Source organism: Engystomops pustulosus, chromosome 6, assembly GCF_040894005.1.
Source record: "Engystomops pustulosus chromosome 6, aEngPut4.maternal, whole genome shotgun sequence".
Lineage (NCBI taxonomy): Eukaryota > Metazoa > Chordata > Amphibia > Anura > Leptodactylidae > Engystomops > Engystomops pustulosus.
Genome location: NC_092416.1, coordinates 179,042,465 through 179,069,628, shown reverse-complemented (window position 1 = coordinate 179,069,628; position 27,164 = coordinate 179,042,465). Strand labels below are relative to the sequence as shown.

The 27,164-nt window shown below is 44.3% G+C and overlaps 1 protein-coding gene across 1 annotated transcript in view; it reads left to right on the top strand.

Annotated features, from left to right (window-relative positions):
- OGFOD3 (2-oxoglutarate and iron dependent oxygenase domain containing 3) overlaps window positions 1-26,184 on the top strand; it is a 73,556-nt gene extending 47,372 nt beyond the window's left edge. The window contains exon 9 of the mRNA XM_072112596.1: window positions 25,804-26,184. Coding sequence (XP_071968697.1) covers window positions 25,804-25,940 — 137 coding nt within the window. The 3' untranslated portion in view covers window positions 25,941-26,184. The remainder of the gene's footprint in view (window positions 1-25,803) is intronic.
- The last annotated feature ends 980 nt before the right edge of the window (window positions 26,185-27,164 follow it).

Sequence of the window (27,164 nt, the reverse complement as noted above, 5' to 3'; positions counted from 1 at the left end):
TTCAGGAGGAGCTCCACCACCCTTGACCTGGGTGGGCATGCGTCACTGCCCCTCCAGCGAAGACGAACCACATTCCTACGGGCAGCTCCGGGCCCAGTTGTGGGTAAAGACCATACAGTCTCTCCCCCCCTTTTCTCTTGGAAGGCTGCCAGGCCATGCCTGTCTGTCCAGAAGGACAGATCAACCTCTCTCCCCTCTACAGCGATTGACTTTTCCCCTCTCCTGAGAGCCTCCAGAAGACGCCTTTGCAAAACGCTGTTCCCAGAGCCAGGAGACAAGGAGTTAACCCCACTTGCCCCAGCGGTGACACTCGCATAGCTCCTTATGGGAGCGGCCACCACTGGGGGTGCAGATGGTCCAGCACTCACACCAGGATCCCCCTCAGCGCCATTCACCACCCCAACATTCACCACACTATGTACAATACTGCCTCGCTTCCTTGCATCACTCACACCAGCTGGGCCAGGAGGACCTGGGGTTGCCTCGGCGTCACTGGGCACTGGGGGTAGAGCCACCTCCATAGCTGATACAGCCTGAGAAGAGGCAGCTCCAACCCCGATCTTATTTGTGCCCTCTGCCACATTGGCATTAACCCCTTGTTGTCCAGCAGTTTTTATGATGTTTGAGCATCGCTGCTCGATTGGTGGTAGAGGCCTCTTGTCCTTACAGACTGCAGACAGTTTTTTTGCCCCTTTTATGTCTTCAGAGTTTGATGCACCAATACAGAATAATACTTTTCCTGCGCTTTTCTCTGCAGGCTGCACGGGATGTTTGGGAGGCGCCGCACTACAAGCCCCAGCAGCCCCATCACGCTGCCGCTGCTCACCAGAGCAAGCAACAGCGCTAGGGGCCACAGGAGCCGCCACTGCCCCTGGCACTGGGCCACCCCCCCCTCCCACTAGGGGGCAGCGCACAGTACCAGGACCTGCTGGATCGCCCTCACTGAACGGCCTTTCGGCCGATGCCTTCCCTGCACCATCCTTGCTACTACAAACAAGGCTGGTGCTCTGCGCCATGATGGAACGTGGCTTTGCACTCTCCCCGCACCCTGGCACCGAGTCCACTGCAGGATTCGTGCTGGGCTGGGCAACGGGGCCTACACGACAGGCTGGCACTGCTGGCCGCCCGGAGGGAACAGGGAGGGGACGAAACACCAGATTCACCTCCTGAGACGCCTTGATCTTCTTGGCTCTCTTCTTTCTCTTTAGGTCGTCATCTGGCATATCATCGCCGAAGGAAAAGTTCTGGAGGTGAACTGGGGACTCAAGCTGACGGATCTGAGCCATTAGCGCCCCCCCCTGACCGCTGCCATCACTTTCCTCCTCCAGGTTGGCAGAGCCGCAGCCTGATGGTAATGGCGCTTGCTCCGCAGGCAGCCTGTCGTGCGAGGCCTGCTGGTGTTGGTGCAGGCCACCAGACGGACACGGCAGGTCTTCCTCATCCTCCTCATCATCGCCATCATCCGCCTGGACCTGAAGCCCCTTCAGCTTTCTCAACTGCTCCTGGCGCATTTCCTCAAACCTCATGTCATTCTCCAATTTTTCACGAAACGGACCGCTGTGCTCGCGGATTAGATGTCGCTTCTCCTGCAGAGCGGTGACCTCGGCTTTTAGTCTGTCAATGGTGGTAAGAAGATCAGACTTTTTCTTTCTCTGCGTAGCCACCCCCGCTAGGGCCAAGGTCTCCCTTATCTCCTCCTGGAGCCTCCACAGCGCCTTGCCAGCTTCCTCGTACTCACGGAGGTGCTCAGCAATCCGGGAGCCATAGATGGTAGCAGACTCCCGGGCCTTAAGATCACCCCATGCTTTTTGCACACCCCCGTGAGCACCCAGCTTTTCAGCTGAACCACCCAGCTTTCCCGCACAGACACCCAGCTTTCCAGGAGGAGCACTTAGGCTGATGTCACTTGCCTTGATCTTCTGTGTTCCAGAGACCTTGCGGCTTCCCTGGGTCTTGGGGGTGGCAGCCGAGGTCACATCGCTGCGTCCTTGGCTCCGGGCAGATCTTCTCACGCCATCAGTTTTGGCCGGTAACTGGCTTCTCCTGCCCCCCGCTGGCCTGGTCCGGGAGACAGGAGCCTGGGACTTTCCTGCTTGATTCATCCCAGACAACCCACTCCCTCCCTGGGGAGGAGAGAGCAGTCCTGGGTGGATAGAGATTGCTCCAGGTGGTGCAGGAGCTCAGCAGCAACAACCACACCCGTCAGCAGCTCACAGCAGAATGAGCCAGCACTCACTATTCTGCTGCTGGTGCAGTCACTGTGTACATACATGACATTACTTATCCTGTACTGATCCTGAGTTACATCCTGTATTATACCCAGAGCTGCACTCACTATTCTACTGATGGTGCAGTCACTGTGTACATACATGACATTACTTATCCTGTACTGATCCTGAGTTACATCCTGTATTATACCCCAGAGCTGTGCTCACTATTCTGCTGCTGGTGCAGTCACTGTGTACATACATGATATTACTTATCCTGTACTGATCCTGAGTTACATCCTGTATTATACCCCAGAGCTGCACTCACTATTCTACTGCTGGTGCAGTCACTGTGTACATACATGACATTACTTATCCTGTACTGATCCTGAGTTACATCCTGTATTATACCCCAGAGCTGCACTCACTATTCTACTGATGGTGCAGTCACTGTGTACATACATGACATTACTTATCCTGTACTGATCCTGAGTTACATCCTGTATTATACCCCAGAGCTGTGCTCACTATTCTGCTGCTGGTGCAGTCACTGTGTACATACATGATATTACTTATCCTGTACTGATCCTGAGTTACATCCTGTATTATACCCCAGAGCTGCACTCACTATTCTACTGCTGGTGCAGTCACTGTGTACATACATGACATTACTTATCCTGTACTGATCCTGAGTTACATCCTGTATTATACTCCAGAGCTGCACTCACTATTCTGCTGCTGGTGCAGTCACTGTGTACATACATGACATTACTTATCCTGTACTGATCCTGAGTTACATCCTGTATTATACCCCAGACCTGCACTCACTATTCTGCTGCTGGTGCTGTCACTGTGTACATACATGACATTACTTATCCTGTACTGATCCTGAGTTACATCCTGTATTATACCCCAGAGCTGCACTCACTATTCTGCTGCTGGTGTAGTCACTGTGTACATACATGACATTACTTATCCTGTACTGATCCTGAGTTACATCCTGTATTATACTCCAGAGCTGCACTCACTATTCTGCTGCTGGTGCAGTCACTGTGTACATACATGACATTACTTATCCTGTACTGATCCTGAGTTACATCCTGTATTATACTCCAGAGCTGCACTCACTATTCTGCTGCTGGTGTAGTCACTGTGTACATACATGACATTACTTATCCTGTACTGATCCTGAGTTACATCCTGTATTTTACCGCAGAGCTGCACTCACTATTCTGCTGCTGGTGCAGTCACTGTGTACATACATGACATTACTTATCCTGTACTGATCCTGAGTTACATCCTGTATTATACTCCAGAGCTGCACTCACTATTCTGCTGCTGGTACAGTCACTGTGTACATACATGACATTACTTATCCTGTACTGATCCTGAGTTACATCCTGTATTATACCCAGAGCTGCACTCACTATTCTACTTATGGTGCAGTCACTGTGTACATACATGACATTACTTATCCTGTACTGATCCTGAGTTACATCCAGTATTTTACCGCAGAGCTGCACTCACTATTCTGCTGCTGGTGCAGTCACTGTGTACATACATGACATTACTTATCCTGTACTGATCCTGAGTTACATCCTGTATTATACTCCAGAGCTGCACTCACTATTCTGCTGCTGGTACAGTCACTGTGTACATACATGACATTACTTATCCTGTACTGATCCTGAGTTACATCCTGTATTATACCCAGAGCTGCACTCACTATTCTACTGATGGTGCAGTCACTGTGTACATACATGACATTACTTATCCTGTACTGATCCTGAGTTACATCCTGTATTATACACCAGAGCTGTGCTCACTATTCTGCTGCTGGTGCAGTCACTGTGTACATACATGACATTACTTATCCTGTACTGATCCTGAGTTACATGCTGTATTATACCGCAGAGCTGCACTCACTATTCTGCTGCTGGTGCAGTCACTGTGTACATACATGACATTACTTATCCTGTACTGATCCTGAGTTACATCCTGTATTATACTCCAGAGCTGCACTCACTATTCTGCTGCTGGTGCAGTCACTGTGTACATACATGACATTACTTATCCTGTACTGATCCTGAGTTACATCCTGTATTATACTCCAGAGCTGCACTCACTATTCTGCTGCTGGTGTAGTCACTGTGTACATACATGACATTACTTATCCTGTACTGATCCTGAGTTACATCCAGTATTTTACCGCAGAGCTGCACTCACTATTCTGCTGCTGGTGCAGTCACTGTGTACATACATGACATTACTTATCCTGTACTGATCCTGAGTTACATCCTGTATTATACTCCAGAGCTGCACTCACTATTCTGCTGCTGGTACAGTCACTGTGTACATACATGACATTACTTATCCTGTACTGATCCTGAGTTACATCCTGTATTATACCCAGAGCTGCACTCACTATTCTGCTGCTGGTGCAGTCACTGTGTACATACATGACATTACTTATCCTGTACTGATCCTGAGTTACATCCTGTATTATACCCAGAGCTGCACTCACTATTCTGCAGGAGCAGTCACTGTGTACATACATGACATTACTTATCCTGTACTGATCCTGAGTTACATCCTGTATTATACTCCAGAGCTGCACTCACTATTCTGCTGCTGGTGTAGTCACTGTGTACATACATGACATTACTTATCCTGTACTGATCCTGAGTTACATCCAGTATTTTACCGCAGAGCTGCACTCACTATTCTGCTGCTGGTGTAGTCACTGTGTACATACATGACATTACTTATCCTGTACTGATCCTGAGTTACATCCTGTATTATACCCAGAGCTGCACTCACTATTCTACTGATGGTGCAGTCACTGTGTACATACATGACATTACTTATCCTGTACTGATCCTGAGTTACATCCTGTATTATACCCCAGAGCTGTGCTCACTATTCTGCTGCTGGTGCAGTCACTGTGTACATACATGACATTACTTATCCTGTACTGATCCTGAGTTACATCCTGTATTATACCGCAGAGCTGCACTCACTATTCTGCTGCTGGTGCAGTCACTGTGTACATACATGACATTACTTATCCTGTACTGATCCTGAGTTACATCCTGTATTATACTCCAGAGCTGCACTCACTATTCTGCTGCTGGTACAGTCACTGTGTACATACATGACATTACTTATCCTGTACTGATCCTGAGTTACATCCTGTATTATACTCCAGAGCTGCACTCACTATTCTGCTGCTGGTGTAGTCACTGTGTACATACATGACATTACTTATCCTGTACTGATCCTGAGTTACATCCAGTATTTTACCGCAGAGCTGCACTCACTATTCTGCTGCTGGTGCAGTCACTGTGTACATACATGACATTACTTATCCTGTACTGATCCTGAGTTACATCCTGTATTATACTCCAGAGCTGCACTCACTATTCTGCTGATGGTACTGTCACTGTGTACATACATGACATTACTTATCCTGTACTGATCCTGAGTTACATCCTGTATTATACCCCAGAGCTGCACTCACTATTCTGCTGCTGGTACAGTCACTGTGTACATATATGACATTACTTATCCTGTACTGATCCTGAGTTACATCCTGTATTATACCCAGAGCTGCACTCACTATTCTACTGATGGTGCAGTCACTGTGTACATACATGACATTACTTATCCTGTACTGATCCTGAGTTACATCCTGTATTATACCCCAGAGCTGTGCTCACTATTCTGCTGCTGGTGCAGTCACTGTGTACATCCATGACATTACTTATCCTGTACTGATCCTGAGTTACATCCTGTATTATACCCCAGAGCTGCACTCACTATTCTGCTGCTGGTGCAGTCACTGTGTACATACATGACATTACTTATCCTGTACTGATCCTGAGTTACATCCTGTATTATACCCAGAGCTGCACTCACTATTCTGCAGGAGCAGTCACTGTGTACATATATGACATTACTTATCCTGTACTGATCCTGAGTTACATCCTGTATTATACTCCAGAGCTGCACTCACTATTCTGCTGCTGGTGCAGTCACTGTGTACATACATGACATTACTTATCCTTTACTGATCCTGAGTTACATCCTGTATTATACTCCAGAGCTGCACTCACTATTCTGCTGCTGGTGCAGTCACTGTGTACATACATGACATTACTTATCCTGTACTGATCCTGAGTTACATCCTGTATTATACCCCAGAGCTGCACTCACTATTCTGCTGCTGGTGCAGTCACTGTGTACATACATGACATTACTTATCCTGTACTGATCCTGAGTTACATCCTGTATTATACCCCAGAGCTGCACTCACTATTCTGCTGCTGGTGCAGTCACTGTGTACATACATGACATTACTTATCCTTTACTGATCCTGAGTTACATCCTGTATTATACTCCAGAGCTGCACTCACTATTCTGCTGCTGGTGCAGTCACTGTGTACATACATGACATTACTTATCCTGTACTGATCCTGAGTTACATCCTGTATTATACCCCAGAGCTGCACTCACTATTCTGCTGCTGGTGCAGTCACTGTGTACATACATGACATTACTTATCCTTTACTGATCCTGAGTTACATCCTGTATTATACTCCAGAGCTGCACTCACTATTCTGCTGCTGGTGCAGTCACTGTGTACATACATGACATTACTTATCCTGTACTGATCCTGAGTTACATCCTGTATTATACTCCAGAGCTGCACTCACTATTCTGCTGCTGGTGCAGTCACTGTGTACATACATGACATTACTTATCCTGTACTGATCCTGAGTAATATCCTGTATTATACCCCAGAGCTGCACTCACTATTCTGCTGCTGGTGCAGTCACTGTGTACATACATGACATTACTTATCCTGTACTGATCCTGAGTTACATCCTGTATTATACCCCAGAGCTGCACTCACTATTCTGCTGCTGGTGCAGTCACTGTGTACATACACGACATTACTTATCCTGTACTGATCCTGAGTTACATCCTGTATTATACCCAGAGCTGCAGTCACTATTCTGCTGCTGGTGCAGTCACTGTGTACATACATGACATTACTTATCCTGTACTGATCCTGAGTTACATCCTGTATTATACTCCAGAGCTGCACTCACTATCTGCTGCTGGTGCAGTCACTGTGTACATACATGACATTACTTATCCTGTACTGATCCTGAGTTACATCCTGTATTATACCCCAGAGCTGCACTCACTATTCTGCTGCTGGTGCAGTCACTGTGTACATACATGACTTTACTTATCCTGTACTGATCCTGAGTTACATCCTGTATTATACCCCAGAGCTGCACTCACTATTCTGCTGCTGGTGCAGTCACTGTGTACATAGGTGACATTACTTATCCTGTACTGATCCTGAGTTACATCCTGTATTATACTCCAGAGCTGCACTCACTATTCTGCTGCTGGTGTAGTCACTGTGTACATACATGACATTACTTATCCTGTACTGATCCTGAGTTACATCCTGTCTTATACTCCAGAGCTGCATTCACTATTCTGCTGCTGGTGCAGTCACTGTGTACATACATGACATTACTTATCCTGTACTGATCCTGAGTTACATCCTGTATTATACCCCAGAGCTGCACTCACTATTCTGCTGCTGGTGCAGTCACTGTGTACATACATGACATTACTTATCCTGTACTGATCCTGAGTTACATCCTGTATTATACCCCAGAGCTGCACTCACTATTCTGCTGCTGGTGCAGTCACTGTGTACATACATGACATTACTTATCCTGTACTGATCCTGAGTTACATCCCGTATTATACTCCAGAGCTGCACTCACTATTCTGCTGCTGGTGCAGTCACTGTGTACATACATGACATTACTTATCCTGTACTGATCCTGAGTTACATCCTGTATTATACCCCAGAGCTGCACTCACTATTCTGCTGCTGGTGCAGTCACTGTGTACATACATGACATTACTTATCCTGTACTGATCCTGAGTTACATCCTGTATTATACCCCAGAGCTGCACTCACTATTCTGCTGCTGGTGCAGTCACTGTGTACATACATGACATTACTTATCCTGTACTGATCCTGAGTTACATCCTGTATTATACCCCAGAGCTGCACTCACTATTCTGCTACTGGTGCAGTCACTGTGTACATACATGACATTACTTATCCTGTACTGATCCTGAGTTACATCCTGTATTATACTCCAGAGCTGCACTCACTATTCTACTGATGGTGCAGTCACTGTGTACATACATGACATTACTTATCCTGTACTGATCCTGAGTTACATCCTGTATTATACTCCAGAGCTGCACTCACTATTCTGCTGCTGGTGCAGTCACTGTGTACATACATGACATTACTTATCCTGTACTGATCCTGAGTTACATCCTGTATTATACCCCAGAGCTGCACTCACTATTCTGCTGCTGGTGCAGTCACTGTGTACATACATGACATTACTTATCCTGTACTGATCCTGAGTTACATCCTGTATTATACCCCAGAGCTGCACTCACTATTCTGCTACTGGTGCAGTCACTGTGTACATACATGACATTACTTATCCTGTACTGATCCTGAGTTACATCCTGTATTATACTCCAGAGCTGCTCTCACTATTCTGCAGGAGTGACTGATGGACTTTCGTTTCCCTGCAGCCTTTCTACAGGAGAAATTAACTATCACATTTTATCCATTACAATTATCATATCAATGTAAGTCAGTATTTTTCTGGGTTCTTCAGTGGTAGAGACACTTTTTGTAGCAGTGTAGGTAATAGATTAGGATCCTGAGTGAAGGACCTTCTACTAAGAATTCCTTGTAGGAATATGATAATATGTTTCTTAAACCAAATAATCATCTTTTATTACTGTAATTCAGGCTTCATCTATAAAGCAGAAGTATCTGGTGAGGCAGAATGACATTGCAGTGAAAACTAAACAGATTTATCAGTGCTTGGAACGGTCACACTTCTCATCCAAAGCCCAGAAACCGGATTTATTTGTCCCAGAGCTGCTTGTCGTGCCAGGACCTCAAAATCTTATCATCATCTTCATATATACTGTGTACTTACTGCACTTTGTCCAGGTGCCATAGAGGTCTATGGGGACCGTGAAAGAAGCTTTCATGTGTGCAACCCAGGGACTATCTGTACCGACCCCAGACCTGACAATAATACATAATACACACCCCAGACCAGACAATAATACATAATACACACCCCAGACCAGGCAATAATACATAATACACACCCCAGACCAGACAATAATACATAATACACACCCCAGACCAGACAATAATACATAATACACACCCCAGACCAGACAATAATACATAATACACACCCCAGACCAGACAATAATACATAATACACACCCCAGACCAGACAATAATACATAATACGGACTCCAGACCAGACAATAATACATAATACGGACCCCAGGCCAGACAATAATACATAATACACACCCCAGACCAGACAATAATACATAATACACACCCCAGACCAGACAATAATACATAATACACACCCCAGACCAGACAATAATACATAATACGGAGCACAGGCCAGACAATAATACATAATACGGACTCCAGACCAGACAATAATACATAATACGGACTCCAGACCAGACAATAATACATAATACGGACTCCAGACCAGACAATAATACATAATACGGACTCCAGACCAGACAATAATACATAATACGGACTCCAGACCAGACAATAATACATAATACGGACTCCAGACCAGACAATAATACATAATATGGACCCCAGACCAGACAATAATACATAATACGGACCCCAGACCAGACAATAATACATAATACGGAGCACAGGCCAGACAATAATACATAATACACACCCCAGACCAGACAATAATACATAATACGGAGCACAGGCCAGACAATAATACATAATACGGACCCCAGATCAGACAATAATACATAATACGGACCCCAGACCAGACAATAATACATAATACGGACTCCAGACCAGACAATAATACATAATATGGACCCCAGACCAGACAATAATACATAATACGGACCCCAGACCAGACAATAATACATAATACGGAGCACAGGCCAGACAATAATACATAATACACACCCCAGACCAGACAATAATACATAATACGGAGCACAGGCCAGACAATAATACATAATACGGACCCCAGATCAGACAATAATACATAATACGGACCCCAGACCAGACAATAATACATAATACGGACCCCAGACCAGACAATAATACATAATACGGACCCCAGATCAGACAATAATACATAATACGGACCCCAGATCAGACAATAATACATAATACGGACCCCAGACCAGACAATAATACATAATACAGAGCACAGGCCAGACAATAATACATAATACGGAGCACAGGCCAGACAATAATACATAATACGGACCCCAGATCAGACAATAATACATAATACACACCCCAGATCAGACAATAATACATAATACACACCCCAGACCAGACAATAATACATAATACGGAGCACAGGCCAGACAATAATACATAATACGCACCCCAGACCAGACAATAATACATAATACACACCCCAGACCAGACAATAATACATAATACGGAGCACAGGCCAGACTATAATACATAATAGACACCCCAGATCAGACAATAATACATAATACGGACTCCAGACCAGACAATAATACATAATACACACCCCAGACCAGACAATAATACATAATACGCACCCCAGACCAGACAATAATACATAATACGCACCCCAGACCAGACTATAATACATAATAGACACCCCAGATCAGACAATAATACATAATACGGACTCCAGACCAGACAATAATACATAATACACACCCCAGACCAGACAATAATACATAATACGCACCCCAGACCAGACAATAATACATAATACACACCCCAGATCAGACAATGATAAATAACAGTTTCTCACAGTTTCTTACAGTTTTCAAGATCTCTGCTGGCTGTCGTCCAATTTGAGGTCTATAAAGAGGTTTAGTTCAGCTCCAAGGTTTCCAGCTCTATCCCTAGTTGAGTGATCAGTGGGATGTCAGACCAGACGTAAGATTTGTTTGGTCATGTGATGGACACACAAGACAGATTTTTATTTAATGTAAGTAAAGTATGAAGACTCAGGCTGACAGCAAGCAGAGGTCTTAAAGAATGTATGGTGTTTTGATCTATTCACATAAATCTCGAGTCTTTTTTTAACCGCTCCTCGGGGGACGTATATTAGGTCAACAGATGTCTTCTCTCTCATCTTTACGTCGCATTCGCATTACGCTGATTTGATAGTCAATTGTTCTCCCGGTCTCTGTGTCTCGTCTGCTTGATTATCCTCGGGGATAGAGCCGTTCCATCTTCGGTGGCAGCTATGTTTCCCTGGCAGGACGAGGGATTTCTTGTCCCTAGGTCCATTCCTGGGCACTTGGCAGTGTTTGGCGGATTGACGTCTGTTCCCCAGGCGGAGAAGTCTTGGCAGGTACATAGAGTCCTGCTCTGTCTCCTCCACGTCTTTCTCTTCCAGACATAATTGTCATTTCAGGCGGCTGGGGAAGCTCCCATTACACCCGTGGCTGCAGACAATCGTAATTCACGGATCGTTGCCCTGTGGAGCTGTTATCATGGGTGTAAAAACACGAGGTAGTCAACTGTGAAACGTAGCATCAGTAAAATGGTCTTCAACTAATTCAGAGCTGGTAGGGATATGCTCTATACCTCGGTAGATTATACATGGTAGTTGGTAGGACCACTGCTTATCGGTCATCATCATGGGGCCCAATAAATTAATTAATACTTGTCTGGAAGATGCACTGATAATGCGAGGCATCTACCATGAAGAGCGTAGAACATAACTAGATAAAACCCATCTGGGATGGTCACGGATCTGAGGTACCTTCTAAAGTTCCTGAAGGAAGATGTCAAAGGAGAGAAAGATTGAGCATGTTCTATTTCCACAGAACGTAGGTATGATGGCAACCTAGGTTCTTCTTCCATTAGACATAATCACATCCCTTCTTATTTGTTGTAGGCTCAACAAGCCCATTGGGAGATCCAACATAAGACCCATATTTTGACGAGGCAACCAAGCCTGACCATAAGTGCCTCCATAAGGTCGACCATATCTGAAGTTGATGGATAGTCAAAACCCTCATTCTTGGTTCATGTCCCACGTAGATCAAGGTCGAGAAGCCATTTCTGTGTAAGGGTTGCAGTGGAGCCTACACCATGCCCGATGATTACCTCCAGAGGTTAAATGTCAAGTTTGATCTTTGCCAGATTCATTCTATCACTTGAACTTGAGATTGCAACCTATGAGAGTCCCGTCAACTTCGACACTCAAGCACTGGTTTACTTCTCGAAATACGAGTGGTCTTACCCAATAACTTGTGCCGATGTACACTCTTCTGGATTTCGGTGTGTTTTCTTACCCATGATCAAATGCTTACACAACCAACCAAATCCTCCATCCTACAGTTAGATACCAGGCCTCCTTAGGCTAACCCTAGAATGTAGGGACTTCACCGAGCAGCCAATGGTTTCTTTAGCACGTGACACCTCACCACTTGATGTTTGCAGATGGACAACATTACAATCCTACATCCTCTCTTTCACCAGTGCGCCACGTACAAAGCCCAGCCTGGCCTTCACAGCGGTTTGATGGTTGAACAACCTTCGAATGAATGTTTGTCCCACAGAATCCATATTAAAATATACAGCTTGTCCATACAGGATGAGGTGGAGCAATAAACAAAGGACCATTTTGGAAACCTTCTTCCAGTGAAAGATACGTCATTAGAACAATAGTTTTATCCAACTATTGGACAAAATTTGCACACATGTTCAACTTCTTATCAGGTGGCTAAAACGACCAATCACGATCACATTTCATTCAACCAATCTACCTTATGAAATTCTTCATATTCAACCACTTTAGTCAAACCTATAATCGTGACCAGTCACAGCCCCTATGGGTCCTCCGTATTTTGGTTTCTAATCCCATTTGAAGATAAGAGCTTCTATTGGCATCTATTACTGTGAGTGGAAGATAATGTGTTTTATGTAATCCAATAGCCTTCCAATTGATTAGAAATCTACTCCTCCACTACAGTAACATACAATAAATGAGAGAGGTGTACATCGGGCTGTCTCTAATCTTGTTAGACATCCCCAGCGCTGTATAAACGAGAAATCTCAGCAGTTTCTTCTCCTGAGACGTCGGGATGATTGCCTTGGTGTTTTTCCAACTTGTAGACGGAGCTGAAGAAGGTCAAAAAAGGTCTCATGCCAGCTCGATGAACGTCCAGCAAATACACTGTATTGGGGGGAATTAATTTTCTCTGGGATGAAGAGCCGAGTGTTTGAAGTTGCTCGGAGGCTTCAGGCATGATGTTTTTTTCTCGGCTCATACCTTCTCTTTGAGATTAACTTTGAAGGTTTTTCACGAGCTTTGTAACGAACTGTGGTGAATCAATGCTTCATGGCCATCGTTTACCTTTTGGTCTGGTTATCCGACCAGTTCCACAAAGTGTTTGATTTACTTTTTTTTCGGCAAGACTTGTGTCTGTGTTGCCCCTTAGGAGATGGAAAGCAACGTTGGGAAGATGAGTGTATGTAGTAAGCTCGGTATCTCGTGGTGTACAAAGTAGACTAGTCAATGGGGGTCATTTACTAAGGGCCCGATTCGCGTTTTCCCGACGTGTTACCCGAATATTTCCGATTTGCGGCGATTTTACCTGAATTGGCCCGGGTTTTTGGCGCACGCGATCGGGGGGCGTGGCCGAACGAAAACCCGACGTATTCGGAAAAACCGCCGCGTTTAAAAACGGAAAATGTGTCGCTTACCTGCACTTAGCCGGCCTCTGTGAATTCCGGCGCGTTCAGATGCTTTTCAGCGCAGCCTGGTGGACGGCGGAGGAACTACCTTATTAAATCCCGGCCGGACCCAAATCTAGCGCAGAGAACGCGCCGCTGGATCACGAATGGACCGGGTAAGTAAATCTGCCCCAATGAGTTCCATATTTTCTGGTGGCCAAATACACAGGCTTCTTAGTGGCCTTGCTTACAGCCTCCTTAAGGCTTTGACTATACTGTTTCCTGAACAACCAACCTGCTTTGATAAATCAATTTTATCAATGTTTTTCCACTGTTAGATTGATGTTAGAAGTGTTCACCTGCGGTCCATTCTGAAGGATGCTGATTAAAACCATAAAGGCATAATGACCATTATTTTTGGTCTAACTAAATTCCGATTGTTGTCCCACTTTGCACCAAAACTGGAATGAAAGTTACACCAAAGAGAGTTACTTTAGTGACCCTGTCAATCTTCACTTTTTAAACCTTAGGATCACCAGGCCGCTTCCTCTTGGAGTATCCCTGGTGCAGGTAGCAGTTGACGCCTGCAGGTCAAGAGATGTTGATATGAAGCACCAAATCTGGCGCAAAATGTCAGGAACAAGCCGAGGTCTAAGCATGTAGAGTTCTATCAGAGTTAAGGTACAAGCCAAGGGTTATGAACGGCATCACAAATTTTGAATACAAAAATCCAAATTTGAATCCACTCCACAGCAGAGCAAGGATTGGAGAAGCAAAGTGGTCAGTATGACCTACAATGCTATACCTTTCTTTTGTAGACGGTGCCTTTTATATCTAAGGTATAATGTGTGCTCTGGGGAAAGACAATAAAGGTAAACAAAAACAGTGGGCCCTAACACCATCCCTCCTTACCGGATTGCCCTGTGAACCCCAGCGGTAAAGGACCAAAGTGTAAAATACAAGATAGGACAAGACAATACAAATGCAGAGCTAGGTCAGAACCAAGAGGATGAACACCGTTCAAACTAGCAGAGAATAGTCAGAACATCGGCCAAAAGTCAGGATATCAGGAGACAGAGTTCAGAATAACATGATGATTTGGAGCTTGCTATAAATTACTATAGCAGACGTCCTGAAACACGTCGAGAAGAACTTATATGGGATGTCAGAATCACGGTCCCAAACTGTGATTGGGTCAGAACTCCGAGATCCAGACAAAAGAGAAGCAAGGGAGTGATGTGAGTGGTGAGAGGGCCTGTGAGTAACAGGAGGTTAACTATCAAGGAATCGGAGCATAGCTGCAGGAGACTGCTGGATGTGGTGCTCTTCAACCCAGCCAGCAAATGTGAACCCGTGTTCACACTGACAATATTCAAGAAAAACACAAAGACACCGTCAGTGGCTCCAAAGTCAGAGATTACAGAGGATGGCGCCAACACAGATGCACAGTTACACAGGGGCTGCCAGGGGTTGGACAAATTTTGCAATGTGCCTTTAAAATTATTTTCTTTGGTTCACCCAACCTTGTAATCTGGGGTAAGGAGGGCACCAGGTTGACTGCGATTGATGGTGATGGAATTGGATGGAGCCCAACTGCCTTGCCGAAAGGAAAGGTAATATTGGGCAACAGAAGGAGCGGGCCTAAATTTCAACATGCTCAATCGTTTGATAAAGTGATAGTGTATGGGGAAGACCTGATAATCGAACTAGTGTCCTACATTGTCTCTCCCCTTATAAACCGAATTGCCCCAAAAAAGGCTTTAACTTCATATTGGACCCATCGGTTTGACTCGAATCTGAACTCAATAAATGATTGAAAGTTTGTCAACTTGTCGACATTGTCCTTCTAAAGGTTTCAACCTTCTTGTACAAGAACTTACGTCTTGTCGAAGGGATGTGTGGATACTGGATTAAGAACACCAAGTACGGCGTTACTAACTTGACGTTGGCATGACTAACCGTGTCGGGAGCTGGTTTGTCTCCCATGACAAATCTTCTTAAAGTAATGAGCTCATTTTCATTGTAAACAGGGAAGTGACAACTCCTCTCGTAGCACGTTGCAATGAGCTCAAGAAGTCGTGGAGCCGGAGACGTCTTGCCCTGTAATTAATTTTGCTCCATTCATCCACATAATGCCCACATACAAACGATTAAGCAGCACGTCGCCCTCCTCCCTATCCAATTATATATTGATTTTCCAATCAGTCAATTAGAAGCGGAGGCTGGAGGCATGAGCTTGGCTCGCTGCGCTTTTGAAGCCAGATAGAGACGCCTGGTACAGAGGAAGGGAGGGCTTATTCCAAGGAGGACCCTTCAGGGAGAGCGGTGTCTCTTTCTGTGCCCTGCTTCAGTAAAGAGGGTTTTGTGCCACTTCGTGATGAGCAGATTACATCCTGCCGATCCACAACAAAAACAAATTATGTGTAGAAAAGGCCACACGGCGACGCTCCCGCACCGCTTCCAGCCTCCAACCCCACGGCACTTGATTATTGACATAAGTGCAGTTGAATTCTTCTCCGAGCTTCAAAGCAGCAACAGTACAACTTATTCAGCGCTCACTCACATAACTTTGTTTGGAGTGTTGAGTTCAGCGAACCCATCTCTGAGAGGGGGGATCTTCTGGTTACAACCTTTATCTGAATTGAGAGCAGTTACATCGAGGGTCCCTCACTCTGGAAGACCTGTCTTCTCCTAAATTTTATAGACAATGTTTATAGACAAAATAGGGAATTTAGAAAGGATATTTACCTGAGAGGACTAGTAGTTTAATGGGGTAAAACCTGGTGACAAGTTCCCTTTAAGTAAAATAGAAAAGCTCTCAGTTCCAGTGTCTTAGGAATAAGAACACGAAAAATATGTCTGGCAACCTCTCCGAGTTTCATTCCAACTCCGTCTTTTTTAGTTGGTCTGGCGGTACCAAATCCAGGAACCCCGCAGTAAATGGTGGAGGAATTTCAACTGCATAGAAAAAGCTGGGCCAATAGCTCCTTACACGTAGGGGCAGAGAAAGGTCGCAAAAAGAGAGCACGGCCCCCTTTTTTTGCTGAACAACAGGAATCCCCAAGGTTAGACCATCAGTTATTCATCATCGATAGCATATTCTATTAGGACTGGTCTTCAATCTCGTAATCATGGAAAATTCAATGGAAAATTGTGAGACACGTCTGGACGTAAGGGTTCAGAGCTTTCTTACCTTTTCGAAACCCATCGTAAAGCTTTGCCCACCATTGAATGTTGGAGCTCAATAAAACTTCCATGGATTGATCCTCTGACCAAATTCATTATTGGAAAAAAACGTAGACTTGCCAACTGGGATCTAATTTTTGCTTGTCTGGGGTTTGATAGTAAGACTAAAATTACCCTACAGACTGTCTGGTATCTTTAGACCACAGGGATCCCGCTAAGTGAAGTTGTCATATGCGGCATTGTCATTTTCCTCTCGATATACTATGTTGTGATTCCTCTCTTCTCGGTAACCACTTCCATAGCTGGCTCTGTCATAATATGTCATTCTAAAGGCAGCCTTGTCATATTCTCATTATATTCACCGATCCCATCACATTAGTGTATGAGAGAAGCTGCTTCATGTTACAATGCTAATGGCTTCCCCTATCTCACCCACAATAGTCTTCCCGATATAGAACTGCACTATACAAGGTCTATACAATGATATAATTACCTTACAGAAATCTTTGTAATGACCTTTTTAGGCCTTTAACCATGGCATGGACATCCTCTACACCTAGAGGAGAGTCTTCATCTGGGTCAACACTGTAGGAGTATAAGTTGGACTCACTTTATTTCATATTCCTTGGTTGGCCATAAACACAAGATTTTGATTGTTGGATTGCTCCTAAAATATATCCCACCAAGAACAGTCTAGAGGAAAATGGCTGATGAGGGAATCATCTAAAATTGAGTTCCTGAAGCTTGATACTCAACTTCAAAGTAGTTCTTCCTACACCCCAGATCTGTAATGCTACAACCAACCATGAGTTTCTAGTCCATAATTTACATCTTACTACTACAAACAGTGGCTCAGTGAGTCCACCTCTCCAAGAGTCCACGTCAACTTTGGAGACGTTTGGATCCTTAACAACCTGAAACCAGTTTACATTGGAAAAGGAAAATTCTGAAAGTTGAAGGAATGGAAGAAGAAGAAGATGGTCAGCTCAAGATGTAGACCTTAAACACCCTAAACACAGATGTAACCTTTTGAAGAAGAACCAACCATATGGCCATCAAAAGTCAAAAATAACTTGACTCAACAGAGTTCTATTTCCAGATGAAGGCCCGCTGATGGAAATCCCTAAGAGTGGTTTCTTTTGAGATTGCACGGCAAGATCCTGAGCTTCAAGGAGCTGCAAACGAGATATGAATCAGTCTCCAGCCAGTCTCCTCGTATTAATATTCAGCCGGCGAAATTTCTGAATGACTAGAAGATTGGTCTCCCCCTGTGGTGCCATCTGATAGAACATTCTTGTTTTAATTTTCTTTTCCTGGGGTGCAAACTATAAAAAAAAAAAGGCTCTGGAAGAGAGCAGATAAATGCTGCAGGTAGAAACGATCGTGGGGGGGGGGGGGGGTTGTAGGAACATCAAACGGAGACCGAACGTAAACACAGCATGTGCTACGCCAAAGCCAAGCAGCCGCGATTACACTGAAGGAGGATGGGGGTGGAGGGAACTTAATTGAGGCTCTCCTGAGATTGAAAGAAAAATCGTCCTCGCCGTATTTCTGTTTATGTCTTAAGTGTCCCCCCCCAACCCCCCCCCCCCCCAGTCCTTCTAAAGCGCCTTTCAAACGAGAAATAAAATGGAATGGTAGAGCGGTCTTTAGAGGATTTCAGCTCCATGGTTTCATTTCATGTGCAAATTGCAGCAAGAGTTATATCATTCAAGGAGACGCGCCGAAGATGTTAGGGTTGTGTACAGAACCCGGCTACTGATGTATGCTTTTTTTTATATAACCCTGATTTCGCCTGTAACAAGGGGCAATTTTTGGACATAATTGGCCTATAATTTTCAAGATGAGGATACTTTAAAATTCTGAACTCATCTGCTCCGGCAGCTCTTTTACAGTACGGTGGAATAAAATGACTTCTTCTCCGACTTCGACTATGGGTTGGAAATAGCCAATGTAGAATACCCCAGAAGAAAATTGATCCTTGGATTTCTGCAATATTAATATATGGATTACCCCTTTAAGAGGTTGTCCTAAGATTAATTTCTATCACCTGTGCAGGAAATGGGGTATAAAATCTGATAATTGGTGGTCTCCAACCGCTGAGGCCACAACCAATCATGAGAAGTAGTTGTAGCACCCATATGTGATTGAGCCAACTAAGTTTGTTTGTAGTGGAAGATTCTGCACCCCAATGGGCTCTACATTATATGTAGATTCCTGCACAGTATTCATGCCATAGTGCATGCAAGTATCTTCTCATTTTCTATTTATGAGGTCCCAAGCGATTGGTGGGAAGACTGGCAAAAAGTGATGGATCCACGTAGCACCACCACAGGGGAACTTAGTTAGCTATGTGGGAAACACTCTTGGTAACTGCCCATAATTTTGGCCAGAAATATGGATTTTAAATATGGAATCTCCCCCTTATTAAGCCATAGAAAGTAAAGGTCCACCAATATACTTGGTTAGGTGTCTGATCAGTGACTCGGCTTGTGTTCCAGTTACGGGTTCAAGCTGCTTTTCTCTTCTGTGGGAGGGTTTCTGCCACAGTACAAACTTTAAATGAGGAGGTTCTCCTTATAGACTATAACAAGAGTGGCAGAAAACCCAAATATGACATTGATATGTGCACCATAAATGAACGACCATACTGGAACACTTTTGCCATCTCTGCACCTCCCCAGCCTCAAATGGGTGATAAAAGAGTGTAATAACCTGCAAAGGAAACTGATGAACTTTCGATGTGGTGGCCCTTTAAGCCCAGGGACACGTATGCAATCTCTTTAGTCATGCAGGTCCCTCTTCTCGTTTTGCATGTGTTGTTCACGGTCTGTTGGACGGCAAAGATATAACAAACACTATTTAGATGCTGTCTCTGCTCCTTCAGGAAGAATTTACTGCTAATGTGCTGGAACTTCCCTCCGTCACGACTCGGTTCTGCATCAGACCTGCGGCCACGCATATTAAGCCTTCGCAACTTTATAAGAGTTGTCTAGTTTTCATGTTGGCGTCAGTAACCCCTGATCATAATAGCGTCCTCTTACCAACTGCAGCAGGATCACTGGATGTGGATCTAAACTCATTAACGCAACAACTTATTCTCATTTACAACCCAAGTACATCTATAATAATGTCTATTGTCATGGACAAGATTGAAGATCAATCTACAGTCAACTATTAGTTAAACCATTGGCCTAAAATTGGGCACGTGGACATGTAAAAATGGGAAAATGTTGGTACTCGGTACTGTGGAGGAATGAAACTTGTAAGGTAGCAGTACATATTAGGTAAATGTTGGACTAATACTTTTTGGGTGGCCTTGATGACCTTCTAATGTCCAAAGTGGTGCCCCAATTCTCCCCATAAGGCAAGATGTTTGGCAGCTATACGTCTTGAGATGCATAGAGAAATGGTGTCTCTTTTCCTAAGACCATCGGAAATGTGTCGCGATCCACACTTTGAGAACTGGTCAAGAACGATGAATTTAGGTATGCCCATTTTTTTTTTGTTATCAATAGAGATGCCACTAGAACTTTTTGAATGGCTTCCATGAGCAAAGGACTACTGTACTCCTACTCTTGTTGAGATTTATTGAATCCACATTTCCCCATTTGGGATAGTTCAAGGACATCAAGAAGTTTTTACTCATCTCCTTGCCTTGTTAGTTTCAGAACCAAACTTTCAGCCCTCTCTTCAGGATCTTGTAGATTCCAGAATGTCTCAAGATTTCTACATTCCATATTTTCTAGTGGGTATTCCAGGAAACTTCAACTGACCTCCAGGCTGGTTTGATATGGAGAACAGACTTGAAATTAGCTCAAAGTGTCACCTTTTAATTCCTGTCTAGGGTTTTGGGCTTTGCTGCGATGAGGACCATCTCTTGGAGTAGTCCTGGGGAGATAACAGCTGGCCTAGGCGAGTCGGAGAACATTGATGTGAGACAACATTGGATATTCCAGGAACCTACAGCATTTGAGAGTTATGGAACTACTCCACAATACGGGTATATAATCAGTTTGCTCTCGATGTATATGAGATGCCACCAGAACTTTTTGAAAGGACATTGTGAAGAACAAAAATTCCTCCACTCTATGGGTGTATTAAATCATAGACATTGGGGCACATCGACTTAGAAAGTTGGAAACATCACTAAAAGTGCTTTTTCCGTGTATAATGTTGGGTGCGACCAATTCATTAAGAACGTGCGCCAGAAATCACAAATCTATCGCTTCCCCGCAATGGCCCGACAGAGTTCAGCAAATTCCCGAGGGAAAAAAAGAGATGATCCAGCGCATATGATAAAAAGATGCCACCGATTTTAATTACAAGTTCCAAATTACAGCAATACGTGAAAAAACGCACTACAGCACTGCGTCCAAGTGGTGGGCTACAAGCTTATTGTAGCCCACCACTTGGACGCAGTGCTGTAGTGCGTTTTTTCACGTATTGCTGTAATTTGGAACTTGTAATTAAAATCGGTGGCATCTTTTTATCATATGCGCTGGATCATCTCTTTTTTTCCCTCGGGAATTTGCTGTTCACTGGACACGCTGGTCACGTGGAGATCCGTGCTGCTTGATTGGAAGCCTTCCCTGAAAAACCTTCAGAACGGGTGAGCCACACACTATTCTCATTCAAATCTTCTCCTTATAGTCCAACAGAGTTCACCAACTTTTTTGTGGTGCACCTTTAACACAGCACAATGCGGCACAATGTGCATGTTAAATACGCCACTCAGTCCGAATCAGTCGGACCGCCCGCCGACACGCCACCAAAGTCCGACAAAAGTGCCACGCAAAGCCCTTAGTAAATGTGCCCCATTACTTTTTAGTTGACTTATCTCTCATTAGTGATGGTTGAGTCTTCCAGGAATCACCAGCCCTCTCTACAATAACTGGTAGATACCAGAATGTCCTAGTAGAGATGTCTACCTTCCATAGTTGGGTGTTCCTGGAACCTTCAGTCAATATAATAATAAAAATGCAACTTGCCTTTAGCCCAACGCCGCGTATTCGTGAGGCCTCCATGTGAACAGCATCTCGAATCCTCCTGGAACCATCAGCCAGGCTTCAAAAACTAATCTTATTTTTTTTGCTTAATCTACATACAAGGAATGAGTTGAGAAACCTTCATTTAAAATTTCCTGTGCCGACAAGTTTTTAATGAATGTTCCTTGAATTCTGAGCAAATGAATTGCCTAAAACATCTCAACACCACGTAGAATACAATAAGCATCAAAAGTAAACCAAACAGCGAACCAAGCACAGGCGTAACATCATAAGTTTAATGAATACATCTTTAAAATATCATACAATACAATATTTCAATATAAAGAGTGACAAAGCCGAGGGTCATGGAGGTAATAATACAGAATGTGTACGTACATAATCATTCCAATATAAAATATGCAGAAAGAAGGTGCGTCATACTGTAAAAGTCACATAGGACAAGGAGTTATCAAGGTCGTAGCTATTGTAGGTACAATACAGAAGTTGTGTAATTGGATTTCTGCATATGATCCAGACACCCCCAGACACGAAGCATCTGAGGTGAACGTCAGGACGGATGTGGCGGCTCATGTGGTGGCTATGCCTATGGTAGGATGATGTCACTACAGCCTTGATGAATTGTTACTTTGCGGGTATGACGGGTGCCCTGCATTCTTATTTATAACCTCTCACAACTTTTTGTCTCTTTTGTGTTGACTTTTTGCTTTTCAACCTCATATGTCCTTTGTAAATGTGATCATAAATTTATGAACTTTTTAACTATACCCTAGAAATTCCTAACTGTCATATACAGCAACCTCCAACAAGCCCTAATCCAACATCTCCAGCACATCTCAACTAGTCCTTATCCATCTTCTCCAGCAACCCTTAACTAGTCCTTATCAATCATCCACAGCAACCCTCAACAAGTCCTTATCCATCAACTATTTCCTGTTTTCTCAACTGTTCCTAACCCATCATCTCCAGCACCCCTCCACTAATCCTAATCCATCATCTCAAGCACCCCTCAACTAATCCTAATCCATCATCTCAAGCACCCCTCAACTAATCCTAATCCATCATCTCCAGCACCCCTCAACTAATCCTAATCCATCATCTCAAGCACCCCTCAACTAATCCTAATCCATCATCTCAAGCACCCCTCAACTAATCCTAATCCATCTTCTCCAGCACCCCTCAACTAATCCTAATCCATCATCTCAAGCACCCCTCAACTAATCCTAATCCATCATCTCAAGCACCCCTCAACTAATCCTAATCCATCTTCTCCAGCACCCCTCAACTAATCCTAATCCATCATCTCCAGCACCCCTCAACTAATTCTAATGCATCATCTCCAGCACCCCTCAACTAATCCTAATCCATCATCTCAAGCACCCCTCAACTAATCCTAATCCATCTTCTCCAGCACCCCTCAACTAATCCTAATTCATCATCTCCAGCACCCCTCAACTAATCCTAATCCATCTTCTCCAGCACCCCTCAACTAATCCTAATCCATCATCTCAAGCACCCCTCAACTAATCCTAATCCATCATCTCCAGCACCCCTCAACTAATCCTAATCCATCATCTCAAGCACCCCTCAACTAATCCTAATCCATCATCTCCAGCACCCCTCAACTAATTCTAATGCATCATCTCCAGCACCCCTCAACTAATCCTAATCCATCATCTCAAGCACCCCTCAACTAGTCCTACCCCATTATCTATCTCTTACAATGCTCAACTGTTCCTAAGCCATCATCTCCAGAACTACACTAGTCGTAGCCCGTCATCTCCAGCACCCCCCAACTACTACTTACCCATCATCTCCAGCACCTCTCAAACTATACCCAACCCCATGAACTCCATGAAGCCTCAATTAGTCCTCAATTGTTATCTCTTGCACCCCTCAACTAGTCCTAACCCATCATCTCCAGCAGCCCTCAGTGATACCTAACCCCATCATTTCTAGAACTCCTCTATTTGTCCTAACTCATTATCGCCAGCACTTCTCCATTAATCTTAGCCCATCATCTCCAGCACCCCTATACTATACCTAACCCCATATTCCCCAGCACCCTTCAACTAGTCCTAATCTATCCTCTCTTGAACCCTCAATTAGTTCTAACCCATCACCTCCATCACCAATATACCTAGCCCCGAGAACTCCAGCAACCCTCAACATGTAACCTACCATCCGCAGCTTCCCTTTACCTTATCTCCTGCACCCCTTCACTATACCTAACCCCATCATCTCCTGCACCCCTATACTATACCTAACCCCATCATCTTCTGCACCCCTTCACTATACCTAACCCCATCATCTCCTGTACCTCTCAACTAGTCTTAACCCATCATGTCCAGCACACCTAAACATGTCCTAACCCATCATGTCCAGCACACCTAAACATGTCCTAACCCATCATGTCCAGCACACCTAAACATGTCCTAACCCATCATGTCCAGCACACCTAAACATGTCCTAACCCATCATGTCCAGCACACCTAAACATGTCCTAACCCATCATCTCCAGCACACCTCAACTAATTTAGCTCCCCTCTACTTAACCCCATAATTATCAGCATTCCTATACTATACCTAACCCCTCATCTCTAGCACCTCTCAGTTAGTTCTTACTCATCATCTCCAGCTCCCCTATGCCTATCCAGCCGTGAGCAGAAGACTATGATTAAAGCTGGTGTAGCTGACATCACTGGGTAATTGATAATTATCGAGTTGCCTCATCTTCTTTTTACATATTTCTCACTCTTAATTATGAAAATGTATTAGCAGGATGAGGAATTGGCGGTATCTTGCGGGTACGCAGGGGTTAATTTCACATGACGGCGGGTTTTGTCAGCTGCGCGGCAGGAAATTACTAAAGTATCAACAAATTGGATTAATTATTTTGCTTGGTGTAGCGGGAGCTGCCTCTCTCTGCGTGCGCGGATGGGCGGCGAGGAGGAGGAGGAGGATTTCATACAAACACTGCAGCATATGGGAATTTTTGTCTCGGAGATGCCAGTGTGAACAACTATAAAAGTGAATGAGAGGGAGAATATAAAAGATCTATTCTAGGAGGCGCCATAGATTGCTGCGGGTGGGTGGATGGTGGAGGGGGGGGGGGGCATTGCTTTCTGATGATAATTACAGTTTTCTATTAAAATGACTTCATCTTACCATCCATCTCCACATTCAGTTTATTTCTTGTGCCCTCCTACAATCCTGTACGAAGCAGCAGCAGGTCACGAATAGAAAGCCAGAACGACAATGAAGACTGACGTCTACACCGGCAATGCCAGAACCAGAGTAGGGTAATGGTGACCATTAGTGGTCGTCAGCCAGAACCTATGAAAGAGACCTTCAGAAATCTGCCTTAAATTGTTTGTGTTCCTTCATACGGACATCATATTGGGGGTTCAGCATTTGGAAGAACATTGGTCCAGTTGTTGCTTTGAGATTTTCCTCATAGACATGAATTTAGCTTTTGGCTCTTCGGTTCCTGTAGCCAAATACACCATCAGCCATGATACTCCCCGAGTGTGTAACTTCTCTCATGTCTTTTCTATTATTCTAGGACGTCTGTCCTTCTTCACGTCGGGATCAGAGAACTTACATCGAGTTGAGAAAGTAAACTGGGGCACCAGATATGCCATAACCATCTCCTTTACCTGCAACCCCGACCACAGCATTGTAGACCCAACCTGGACGTAAAGTCAATGAGCCAGACATGGTCCACCATGAACCTGGATCATTACCTCAAAGGGATCCTGCACAGCAATCAGGGCCAATATGGACATATAAAAAAACATATGGGTGTATCGATGAGGAGGACGTCCACCTTCCATAAGCCGGGTCTTGAAGGAACCCAACATGAACTCTTGGTCATAAAGTTGATTTCTTTTTGTCTTTATTCATAATGTTGATTCTAATTAACATTGATCAGAATCAGAGGAAACTGAGTCTCTTCATTGATTATCATGTTGGTATGTGAGGGCAGATGTGGACCCACCCTTGGATCATCAGACCTTGGACTTTGGGCTATTCTCAAGGGTGTTACCCAAGTGTCACCCTTTAACTCCTCTATGAGGATATGGAGTATGCTGCAATGCAGACAAAACTTCACTACCTCTCGGAGTAGTCCCGTTAGAGATGACGCTAGGCCCAAGCATGTCAGAGGACGTTGATGCGAGGAACCAGGGATCTGCCAAAGAATAGTTGAAGACAAATCGAGATCAGGGCAGACGGCTCGGAGACATAATCTGTGATATAAGACGTAGGTGAGGCAGAATCCAAGGTACAAGCAGGCAAAGATAAGAATCAGGACAGAACAGAATGTGAACCAAGGTCCATATACCAGCAGAAAAAGTAGAACTATCTACAGGATACAAGGAATGTTTAGAAACCTCCAATTGGGAGAAGATGCCATCTTTAACCAGGTCCTTGAAATCTCATGGACTGGTCATGCCTGTAGTTGGTGAGGTACACCACTTTATCCTTTTAACCATAGCCATCTTGGGGCAAGGAGAAGATAGAAGATACTACATTTGACCTCAGGGTCCTCTGTTGGCATCATGTAGGTCACTAGTGCCACCATCCTTCAGTTTGTCGAGAAACTAAGGAAGAATTTACTTAGACTTCTGCTTGGCAATATCTCATGTCTCCATTGGGTGACTACTGTAAACCTCCATTACCACATATGGTCTACCATAAGATCCTTCAAGCTTCTTCCAGACCCTTGTATTCGAGAAAGGGATCTTCCTTGTCAAGGTGGGGCGCTATGATCTCTGAGCTTCGGTTAGTTGCCCCTTTGTAGTAGAAGACTTCTGTATCGGAAGACCCAAGGTTGGTTTGCAAACCTTTTGTGGTTGTATTTCGTAATAGTAGTTCGAGGCGTAAGTGCAAAATGCTCTACAGAAGATTATTTCCAAATTGTAT